Source organism: Archocentrus centrarchus, chromosome 16, assembly GCF_007364275.1.
Source record: "Archocentrus centrarchus isolate MPI-CPG fArcCen1 chromosome 16, fArcCen1, whole genome shotgun sequence".
NCBI lineage: Eukaryota > Metazoa > Chordata > Actinopteri > Cichliformes > Cichlidae > Archocentrus > Archocentrus centrarchus.
In genome coordinates, this window is record NC_044361.1 from 33,854,712 (window position 1) to 33,866,296 (window position 11,585).

Below are 11,585 nucleotides of genomic sequence, written 5' to 3' on the forward strand. Positions count from 1 at the left end.
AGGCCTGTGATTGAAAGCCTCAGCAGGTAGTGAGCATAACATTTACTGAACAAAGACGTCCTGCTGTAATCTTTGTTGCTGAGGATGTTTCTGCTTCTCGCTCTCACATTCGTGCGCAGAAGAAAGTGGGCTTTTAGGGAAGGGAGCTTCAAAGAGACATGAGCCAAAAGGGCTTTTTCCAGACAAAGGATGAACTGAGGGGCCGCATCAAGATCGATATTTTTTCAAACTGTGATGCAGGTATCTGTCTCCATCAGGTCAGAATATTTCATGGAAATTCAGTTCTCAGCAGTCGATCCTCCATCTCTGTGCAGTGTTGCTGTCACGTGGCAGAACAGAAATGAAGCCCATTAATGTTTCAGAATGATGAAGAGTAACAGTTCCACCAGTTTGACTTCCTTCTCAGTTATTACTGCCTGGAGAGCTGATGATAACAACGAAGAAAAGGAAGAGGGTGATTTAGTGCCATAGATAATGAAAAATAATATTCATTATTAGTTGAGCAGCAGTTGACTGATGCAGAGCAATGCTGCTTTAGTGTCAGTGTAATTGGGTGGAAAGTGAAACACCTTCATCCTCTCCTCCTCCACAGTAATCTCCTTCAGTGTGAAGCAGATTTGGACCCTGAAGCTGCACCACGGAGGACTCAATATTCTCTAGATTCAAGCAGCCAGCCAGATCCCCGAGGTCACTCAAATTTGGCTGCACATGAAATATGTTTATAGAAGAATGAGATTTACAGTAAAAAAAAAATAATGCAGAACGATGTTTTAAAAACTCAATTTTGCATAAAAATCCCTCACAGGCTCATAACTACATCAAGTCTGAACTACAAATCTGCACAACCTTCCAACAGCAACACTTTTGTCTGTTTTTCTTATAGTGAAGTCAGTTTTGACTATAATTATACAAAACTGTATTTAAGATACAATAATTTGAAAAAGCAGGTTTTCTCAGGGTCTCTGCAGCCCAGCCTGTGATTCAGCAGCATCAATAATGTGCAGTCATGGTTTTCTGTGGGACTTTATCAGTCTGTCACACCATTGTGGAGGAATTTTGGCCCACTCTTCTTTACCACATAGCTTCACCGTATTGAGGTCTGCAGGGAGACACACAAACATCTCCACTTTGGTCTCATTTGTCCAAAGGGCATTCCTCCAGAGGTCTCGTGGTTTGTTCGGATGCAGCTTTGCAAACCTGAGCCGTGCTTCGGTGTTCTTTTCAGAGAGAAGCAGCTTCCTCGCAGCAGCCCGTCCAAACACGCCGGACTCAGGCTGTGTCTGATTGTGCTGTCATTTAACATCCAGTCCAGTGAAAACTTTTTTCTTCATGCAATCACACTTTTTGTCCCAATGTATGCTGTGTGACTGATTTTCCTCATATGTCAGAATCTAAATTCTTACCTCCGCTGCAGTGAATCTTATGTTCCATTGTGGATGCCACAGGCTCGTAGTTTGTCACATATGCAACAGAGCACATCTTTTGTCTTGCTGCCTTCCACCTTCCCTGAAACAAAGCGTCTTTCTGCAGCCTCACTCAGAATAAAGAGCACGGTCCCTCTCATATCGACCTTTCTGTCTCTGATTCCTGCCACAGTCCTGCCTGGCATGGTTTTGAGTTTCTCTTTGCTCTCCTCCCTCGTGCTCCTTTTCTTTCTGACTGTTGCTCTTCTTCTGTTTTTGCTGTTGATCCCACATCACTGTAAAAACACAGCCTGCCTCTGGTTTGTTATTCCAGTCTCTCAAGTCCTGCATTTGGTCCTTACTGATGTCCATGTGGCCCTGCCTGTGCGGGGGTGATATTATCTGCACTCGAACACAAAGTAGATAAAAGTGCCTGATATGAGCAGGTAAAATTAAGCAGTGCTGTGGAAGTGAGGCGATAGAGCCATAATAGTTATGTTAATAGGAAATGGTTGAAAAAAAATCATAATTGTCCTTTACAGGGGCAGCGCTGTAACACTGGTTGAAGGCTGTTTTAAACTCCAGCTCTCTCTGCACGATGAACTCTGAGGCAGCAATCTTAATGAGAGTCTGCCTGCAGTTTAAATGTTTGAGTCAGTTTTTATTGGCCCGTGAATCAAATGAAAGTGGATTAACCTCCCGCAGACGTCGTCTCTCTGCTTCTCCGCTATGTTTATTTAGAGGAATAATGACTGAAATAAAACGGAATCATTCACATGATGCATTGGCTGTATAACGACACACAAGTCATTATTGCATTTTGTAGCAGAACAATCTTTGTCCCCTGATTGGGCAGCTGAGCACAGTGAAGAGCAGCTGCGGTGCTGCTGGCGCCTCAGTCTTTGTGTTTGGATGTTTTCATGCTGCTCTCAGATTTTCTTTAAAGAATAACACACTTCAGCCTGCTGGTTCCCATTTATGTGTCTATTGTGACCAAAGTTATTCAGTTTAAATCAGGTTTTTGGAAAGCTGCAGAGAGTGCTCTTTGCTCCAGAACTTGTCTCCACTCAATACACAACAGAGTTTTTGGTTTGTTTAGTTTTTGTTCCCACAACGCCGGCAGAGAGTGCAGAGATAGCGTAGCAGCACAACAGACTTAATGGGAGACACAGCAGGCTGAGTACAGAGGAGCTGCTTCAAATGTGCATTATGAAACTTTTTCTTAACATATTTTAAACTTTCTTTTTCAATGTGTCAGCACTGAAGTAGTAACTTCAAAAAAGGAGCTCTTCCCAAACTCTCTTGATTGCAAAGCCTGTGGCCTGATTTGCACGTGAGGGATGGGATCAGATTTTCCACAAAAATCCAAGCGATGATTGTGCTCCGAGTGCCTCTCGTCAGCTCTCAGCAGTGACAGCGAGCAACTCCAGCTAATGTGGGATTAGAAATGGAGCCCACTCATTGCTAACACAACCAAATGACTCCAACACAAATTCCACATGAGGACCACATGTTGTGGTTAGCACCATTAAGAGGGTCCTGGGCCCATTCGGTGTGGAGTTTGTATGTTTTCTCTGTGTCCACGTGGACCTCCAGCTTCCTCTGAACGTGAGTGTGAATGGTTGTGTGTCTCTCTGTGTTACTCCTGTGACAGACTGGTAGCCTGTCCAGACTGTACCCCACCTCTCACCCTATGAGAGCTGGGATAGGCTCCAGACCCCCCATCACCCTGATTTAGATAAGCAGAAAAAGACGGATGCTTTTTATGGTTTTTCTTGTCTACATCTGCACTAAAATAATTATGATTTCATTTCTTTTGTGTTGCAAAGAATGTTCCTGGAGCCACTTCATCATTTTCATCAGACTAAAAGATTTCCTTTCATCGTTTGTGGCTGTTTGCATCTTCCTCAGGTCAGCGAGCTCGAGGCCATGATGAAGCACATGCAGGACGTCCTGGGAGAGGAGCTGAGCGGTGAGTCTGCGCACGAAAACACTGCTGGATGTTGAGCTGGATCACAACGTTCCAGCCAACACATTACGCAGGCTGTGCCAGCTGTTTAGACAGCAGCACAGTGCCAATGCTGTGCAGTAAAGTGAAATTAGACATTTAGCTCATTTAAAAAGGCGATCGGCAACAGCTGCAGCATAGAGATTAATAATTAGCAGTCATGAGGTCTTTGTTTTTGTTACTGTGTGAAGTTTTAGCAGCAGTTCCTGCTCATGGAAGTCTCCTGAATGCAGAGGAAAAGCTGATTTTGTTGTGTTTTGAAGACCAGCATCCTAAGAATAACTCAAGGAATCTATGACTTCACTCAACACCTGTTAGTGATTATATGCAACAGTTTTTGGCCCAGCAACCGCTGAAATTACAGTTGATGCTGTCTCCCAATTAATTTAACTAGGGGGTTCAAAATAACTGCCTAGAGGTGTAAAAATGAGTGCATTCAGCTTCTTTTCTGGTGCGCGTTCAGTTTGTGCGTTTGCTGCACAGACGCTTTATATTATGCACATCTGTACTCGCACCTTTGTAAAGACCAGAAAAAAAGGTCTAAAAATCAAATCAGTCCTCACAAAGGTAGCTGTATACTTACACACACCCTACCCCCCTCCTCTTTTTCATCACAATTCCTCCTCCTCCTCCTCCCTCCCTGCGTCCCCAGCTTTACAGCCCTCCTCCCCCCTCGTTCCTGTTGGCCTGGTTCAGTCACTGTCTCGCCTCTGCTGTGAAACCTGTTCGTCTCGCTCCACTGACCTCAGAAAAAAAAAATAAAATCTAAGCCTCCACAGTTCACCTGCAGATGAAACCTCGCTCCATCTATTCTCCTGCCAGACGAAACTCTGTCACAAAACAGGGACCAAACCTGCAGCTTCTCCACACCTCTGTTCAGAGTAAAATCTTCACCGCGATCTGAGACGGCTTTACCAAAACCTCATCGGTGAGACATCTGGGGAAATGATCGTTTTACTGTCAGATTACTTTTTAAATCTACACATGGACATGACGAGCAGGACTGAATCTGCTATGAAATGCGCTGATAAGATCTCATTAACTCATTAAGTTTAGCTTTCACATTTGAAAGAACCATCAACACTTCTGATGCCTGAATCTAAACACCCAGTCTGAGCCTTCACCATCCTCAGGAAGCACATCATGTAGAACCATGTCAGATGGGATTTAGAAGTGGTTTTACATGCGTTATATATTGTTTCTTATTCATCCGAGATAAGGCAGAAAAAATCAGGTAAGAACCAAGATTAATGTTTGGAAGAATTGTCAGAGTCCTTCTTCGAAGCGTGTTTTACCACCTGGCAGCCGGCACGGAGGCATTTAATTGGACAATTATTTTAAACCATCTGTCAAAATGAAAATCCAACAAATTCTGAAATATAAATTTCAGTCATCACCAGGAGTTTAACACTTCATCTATAAAATCACCTGTCAAATCTAAAACTTAAAAAAAACTTTCTGCACATTGACAAAGTTACAGTTTCATCAGTGGCTCAGTCACAGTTAGCAAGCTGACCGTGTGGCATGTGTAGAGAGTGAGGACCCAGAGGCAGGCACTCAGAGGTAAATGGAAAACAAGCTTTTACTGTGGCTGAAGATTCAAACAAACACACAAACCAAAGCAGATAACTAAACTAAACACAGTACAAGAGACAAAGACTGACAAAGTAAAGCAGGAAACAGCTGAACACAGAGGCAGGAACACTGGGAGGTACATGAATGAACATAAACATGAAGAAATGTAAGAACACAGAGTGAGGAAGAACCAGAAACTGAGAACCTAATTAGATATACTTGGATAAAGGACAAAAACCAAAACCAGGGCTCACAAATTAAAACAGTTAATCTTCAAAAGTCTTCAGACCAAGGACGACGTTCTCATTCCACAGCGTGATGTCATTTTTTCTCTCTTATCCAGGTCTGGGTTGTGGTCATGGCAATCTAAGATGCCCTGACCTTCCTCTAATTTGAAATGGAGGCCTTCTCAAATGGGCTGAGCATGCTGTTTGCATCGTCCCGGGTCTTCTCTTACTTGAAACAACTCAAAGGTATCCAGGAGGCATCCCAGTCAGATCCCTGGATCACTTGAACTGGCTCCTTTTTATGTGGAGGAGCAGCAGCTCGACTCTGAGCCTCCTCCTGATCTCCTCATCCTGTCTCACTTAGAGAGGAGATGAGTCTCATTCTTTCAGACACTAACCACAGCATGTGGCTGCAGGTGAGGTTTGCACTGTAGATCAACCTGTGAATCAAAAACTTTACCTTCACACATAACTCTCTTTGCCACAACAGACTGGTACAGTATCTGCATCACTACGGACACTGTGCCAATCCATCTGTGAATTTCCTGTTTCACTCTCCAACCACTCTTGAACAAGCTGCCCCAGAGAAACCTGAACTCCTTCACTCAGTGCAGCATCTCCTCCCTCACCCAGAGTGGACACTTCACTCTTTTCTGGCTGGTGTCAGACTTGGAGGTGCTCATCCCAGTGTGAGCTGGAGGGCATCACTTGATGAAGCCAACAGAACTACAACAATGTGGGAAACTTTCTGGGGAAAACCTGGTCTTTTGGTAGAGATGACATCCATCCCACTTTGGATGGAGCAGCTCTCATTTCCAGAAATCTGGCCACATCTATTAACCCCCCCCCCCAAACCTTGACTACACAGGGTTGAGACCAAGAACCAGAGTCTCTGCAGCTTTTCACCTCCTGTCATTCCCCCAAAATCTCATCCCCACAGACCACCAAAAACCAGCAAAAATCTATTTAAGCATAAAAATTCAAAAAGAAAAATTAATATAATATATCCTCAACTGCACCAAAGAATAAAAGAGTTAAATGTGGATTATTAAACATTAAGTCTCTCTCTTCCAAGTCCCTGTTAGTACATGATTTAATAATTGATCAACATATTGATTTTTTCTGCCTTACAGAAACCTGGTTACAGCAGGATGAATATGTTAGTTTAAATGAATCGACACCCCCGAGTCACACTAACTGTCAGAATGCTCGAAGCACAGGTCGAGGAGGAGGATTAGCTGCAATCTTCCACTCCAGCTGAGTAATTAATCAAAAATACAGACATAGTTTCAATTCATTTGAAACTCTGAAGGCCGTTACACACCAGACACGAGAAACAAACAACATGAAATTCCAACACTTTCAGATGTGAACTTGTCGTGTAACCTACATACATACCGGACGAGGTGCGTTTTTGCAAAAAAATCGTCCCCATAAAACGCACTGTGAAAAAAATGAGGTCACCATCAAGCGATGACGAACTCGTCCTGATGTTTCTAAACACGAGAAGGAAGAAACACAGATTCTGGGTTCATCAAACTCTCATGAGAAAGCAGCATCAGCAGCTTCTTGGAGTTGAAGCTGCATCACGGCCACTTTCAGGGTGTCAGGATATCTTTGTCCTATCTCCCTCCTCTCACCCCCAACCAATCACAGCAGATGACTGCCCCTCCCTGAGCCTGGTTCTGCTGGAGGTTTCTTCCTGTTAAAAAGGAGTTTTTCCTTCTCACTGTCACCAAGTGCTGCTCATAGGGAGTCGTCTGACTGTTGGGTTTCTTTCTTCACTATTTGTTGTGATTTGACACTATATGAATAAAAGTGAGTTCATTTGAATGTCATTTCAGGAGGAGAAAGCAAATCTTGGTATCAAGCGGCAGCAGATGGACTTGTACTGAACATATTAACAAATGTGAAATTAGAAAAAAGATTTTGTTTTGTTCAGGTGAGTTTGAAGCCACTCTTTCAGTGTTTGCAAAGTGAATAAAATGAAAAAAACAATTATTCTGACATGGTGCAGCAAATAGAAAGCAGTGTTTTTGTATAATTTCACCATTTGGATGCAAATTAAACTGACAAATTAGAAATGTTTTGACAACTGAATGCAATATACTGATATTTAAATGTATTCAAATTATTCTGCTTCTGTTCTATACAGCAGGTGGGATATGGTAATTGATGACTCTGAACGAGTGTGTGTTTATATACTTTTTTGAAGGCACACATGAAACATGCATGCAGCCTACATGTTTCTTAGTGTATGTACATGTCAGCTCAGTTCAGACAGACTGAAAGCTCCTGCTTTTGTGCAGCAGTTTCAACCATGATGTAGGGGCATTGCTTACATATGACAGCCCTGGTTCTGTGTAGCCTCATCAGAGCTACAACTAGAACTGGTACTTGTGGCTTATTTTTTGAATTTGATGTTTGAAAGGTTTTATGAAGATGATGTCATCTAGTTTCTCCTAATTTCAGTTCAATCCAGTTTTACTAAATCAGTCGCCTCAGAGATACAAAACCCAACAATCAGCATTTGGTGACAGTGGGAAGGAAAACTCCCTTTTAACAGGAAGAAACCTCTGACATGAACCAGGCTCAGGGAGGGGCAGTCATCTATCACAACCAGTTTTGAGAGGCGGGGGTTGACAGCTTGTTTCTAGTTTAACCGGTTGGTGTAAAACACCATCCAGAAGCACCGTCCAGAAGTGCCTACCCCAGAGTGGGTACTACTTCTACCCTGACAATGGTCACCTTAATACAGTGCTGACTTTCTGAACGTTTGTGAAATATTAGGGTGGTGCTTGGACTGCTCCACTATGCTAGCATTACCCACAGCATTGTTATTTGTTGTTCACACCAGGCGTGAAGGAAAACCATTGCATGGTGTGAAACTCATGCCAGGCAACAGAAAAACAGGTGAAGACGTATCCATGCTATTTAAAAATATGTCAACTTGGGCTAAAAGGTCACTTGTTGCTGTCTTCCCATCAGCTGAGATCTTTCCATAAACTGATTCATTGATTCAAATTTGCTTTTATATAAAGTCATGAAGAAAAAGGATAAATCTTGGAGGAGAATGAGCAAAAACTGAGGAGTTCCTGGTAAGTTTTGAAAACACGTTGCTGCTACTAAATTCCAGCTTTTGGTTGAACTCCTCCAACTCCCGTTGGCTGTTCTGGGCCGGTATTGTAATTCCTAACAACACTGCAGAGCAGCTGTATTTGTAAAATAACACGAGGCCAAACTTCTCTTAGTGTTGATATGAACACAGCTTTAAACTCCAACACATTTCAGATACCTTTAACTCCAGTTAGCTTGGATTGCTTATACACTATATGGGCAAAAGTACTTCAGGTGTTTTCTGCCCCATTGCCACAGGTGTATGAACCTGAGCACCCACTGTAGCCATGCAGTCTCCCTTTACAAAGAAACAGTGTGTTACTGCAAGAGGAGACTCCGACTGCAACAACTCAGACTGCAAAAGTTCTTCCTGTGTGGACGTTCCAGCATCAACTGTGAGTGATATTATTTTATTTAGGAGCCACAGCAAGTCAGCCACAAAGAGTCAGACCACGTAAGCTAAACAGACTTTTTAATTCACTGAGCAATTTTATTTTTCTATTAATATATTTTAATTAATATAATACATTTATCTGTGAAGTAGGAGTCAGAGAGTAGAAACAAACACAGGCAAACAACCTGATTCGGGTAACAGTAACTCCTTTATCACTGTTTGCTGTTCTCTTTGTGTTTTCATTAAAACTGTTGCTTCCACACTAATTGTACAAAGAGTTCTGCGTGTTTTCTGGTCCTGACTGTCAGCTCCCTGCCTAAGCAGACTAATTATTCCCTTTAGGGAAGCAAAGTAACAGGATGCAGCATCAGCAGTGATAAACAGACATTAAGTCCCCTGATATTTAGCATCTAGTGAACGGACAAAAGACCTGGAGCAGCACAGAGGCCATTATACTGATTTACTGTCCAGTCATTAGCTGTTAAACAGCAGCTCAGAGTTTATTTGTGCTGTGTTGGCCAGAAAATAAAAGCAACAGCAGTCTTAATATTTTATTCAGCAGATCAGATTCAGTCGAAAAGCAAAGGAAGAGGCGGGACAGAACCACAGCATTGAGAACAGATGCTTAAAATACTGAAAGAAGTTCAGAAGTGAAAAGGCAACTGAAAATGAATCCTGAAAAGTATCTCATGTAGATACTGTGGGGAAATGCTTAAATACTTTAACATTGCTAAAAGGAGCGGAGGTGTCAAGTATCTAGCTGCATGTGATGCTGAAGCTGTTCATTAAATGCAATCCCTGAAAGCAGATCATTTCTAATTCATGAACATGAGATTAGTCAGACTAAAATGAAAGCATGAAGGCGATAATAGAAACCTGGAAGCATCTGAATAATAATAATAATAAAAGAGTTCAAATGTCAGCTGATGTAAGAGGTGAAAGAAGTCAAAGTGTCCACTAGTTCGGATGCCTGGGAGCTTTAGGTTTAATGATCTCTGTGAGGGCGTCAGCCTGTTAGCATTCACAGCTCGTTACAGCTCAGACTTCCTGGCAATCAGGAGCCTTGTTAAGATGCTGAGCTCATTAGTCTTCAAAGTGACTTGAAATGTGTACCTGTGACTGAGACGTCTTACCTTTCCCTTCATGAAAGTTTTCAGCCCGGTCATTTGAGACATTTCAGTAAAAATAAGCAAACAGACAAAAAATTCCTCTGTGTGTGTGTGTGTGTGCGCACGTGCGTGTGTGTGCGTGCGCGTTTGTGTGTGTGTGTGAGGCAGACATATAGAAATGATGTGTGTTTAGATTCTGGCAGCAGCAGATATCCTGCCATTATAATCCCATTAGATCACCTCCACAGACTCTGCTGTGCTTTTATTAATGGAGTCAGAGCTGCTCCTGCAGACAGACACAGAGGAAGGAAGAGGGCCAGAACTCACAGCAAACACACAGTCAGTATGACCGACTGTGTGTTTGCTGTGAGTAATCCAGTGTCAATCAATGTGTCCAACAGGAGCTGCTTAAAAAGTTAATTTTGTTCCTTTTAATAGCAGAAGTTTGAGATAATGAAGAAATGACTCACATGTGCTTTAGTCTGGATTAAAATCAGTCAGCAGGGTCAGATTCATTTAACCCCCCCCCCCCCCCCCCCCCCCCCCCACACACACACACACACACACACACACACACAGAAATGTGTCAAATTAAAGGAAAAACCTTTAGCATGAAGGGTCTTAGTCAGGTGCTTTTCTTTCATGTGACAGTCATATGGTGTCTATTGGCACGTGTCCTCAGAAGGTGTTTTTTCCACATGACGGAGCACGCTGCTTCCTAGAATTGGACATTTGATGGACGAGCCAGCTAACAGTGTGACCTGCAGCCTCAAACCACACAAACACTGAGCTGACTGGTTGGGCTGGCTGTGTGCTCCTGGAGTATATGAAACCAGCAGGGAAGCTGCTTTCAAACTCTTTCTTGAAAATAGTGAAAAGGCAAAAATATAAAACATGCAGTTACAAAAACTCTCATTTGAGATTGCCAGCAGCTAGCTTCAACTTTTTCCACAGCATTTCTAGAAACTTTCACAGCTCTGATGCTGTAGACGCTGAGCCAGAGCGAAGGATTGGCCACATTATGGCCACGGCCACCACAGACTGAAGTCTGGACACCCCTCAGAACCAGCAGTGAAGTGTACTGGGGGATATAGCAGATTCAAAAGTTGGGTTGTTCTCCCGCCAGGATTGAAATGTTTCAAAAAATAAAATTTGAAAAAGCTTTGTGATGATTTGCAGTTTCGGTCAAGGGTTCAGATGATCTGGTGTGTCTTTTCTCTTTTCTGTTGTCTTTAAATCAGGAGACCCTGCAGAGCCAGAGCTTCCTCAGAGCCCCTCCGAGGCCCCCAAAGATCAACAGCAGCCTGCGTGAGACCGAAATCCAGCAGCTGAGAGCGTCTCAGCTCAGCACCCCCCCCCTTTCTCTTAGTCTGGTCCATCAAGAACTTCTTGTATTGGACTCAGTGACAATAATGGAGCACAGCTTATTACCATCTTCCTTTGGGCAAGGCAGCAAGTCTTTTTTCCTGTTCTCTCTTTGTCAAATTCAGCTGATTTTATGATTATTTTTTGTCTCCATGAAAATAATAAAGCCTGGTATCTATATGAAGCGCTGGATCCCCAGGTCAGATGTTGGGTTGATGGCAGATGTTCAAAGTTAAGACTCTGGCACCAGAGTTCAAGGTTCACGTCCTGAGTGTGTGTGAGTTTAGGTTAAAAAGAAAAAGGAAAACCGGAAAGACAGCGTGGTGTCATCTGTGTAAAGATTTGTTTCTTTGGTCCAATCAAATAAATGACTTGAATATGAAACGT

At 42.8% G+C, this 11,585-nt stretch overlaps 1 protein-coding gene across 3 annotated transcripts in view; it reads left to right on the forward strand.

The window, feature by feature from the left end:
- nek11 (NIMA-related kinase 11) overlaps nt 1-11,190 on the forward strand; it is a 76,513-nt gene extending 65,323 nt beyond the window's left edge. For all 3 annotated transcript variants that reach the window (XM_030750134.1, XM_030750136.1, XM_030750137.1), the window contains 2 exons: nt 3,315-3,375; nt 11,075-11,190. In XM_030750134.1, coding sequence (XP_030605994.1) covers nt 3,315-3,375; nt 11,075-11,145 — 132 coding nt within the window. In that variant the 3' untranslated portion in view covers nt 11,146-11,190. The remainder of the gene's footprint in view (nt 1-3,314; nt 3,376-11,074) is intronic.
- Nucleotides 11,191-11,585: the final 395 nt, after the last annotated feature.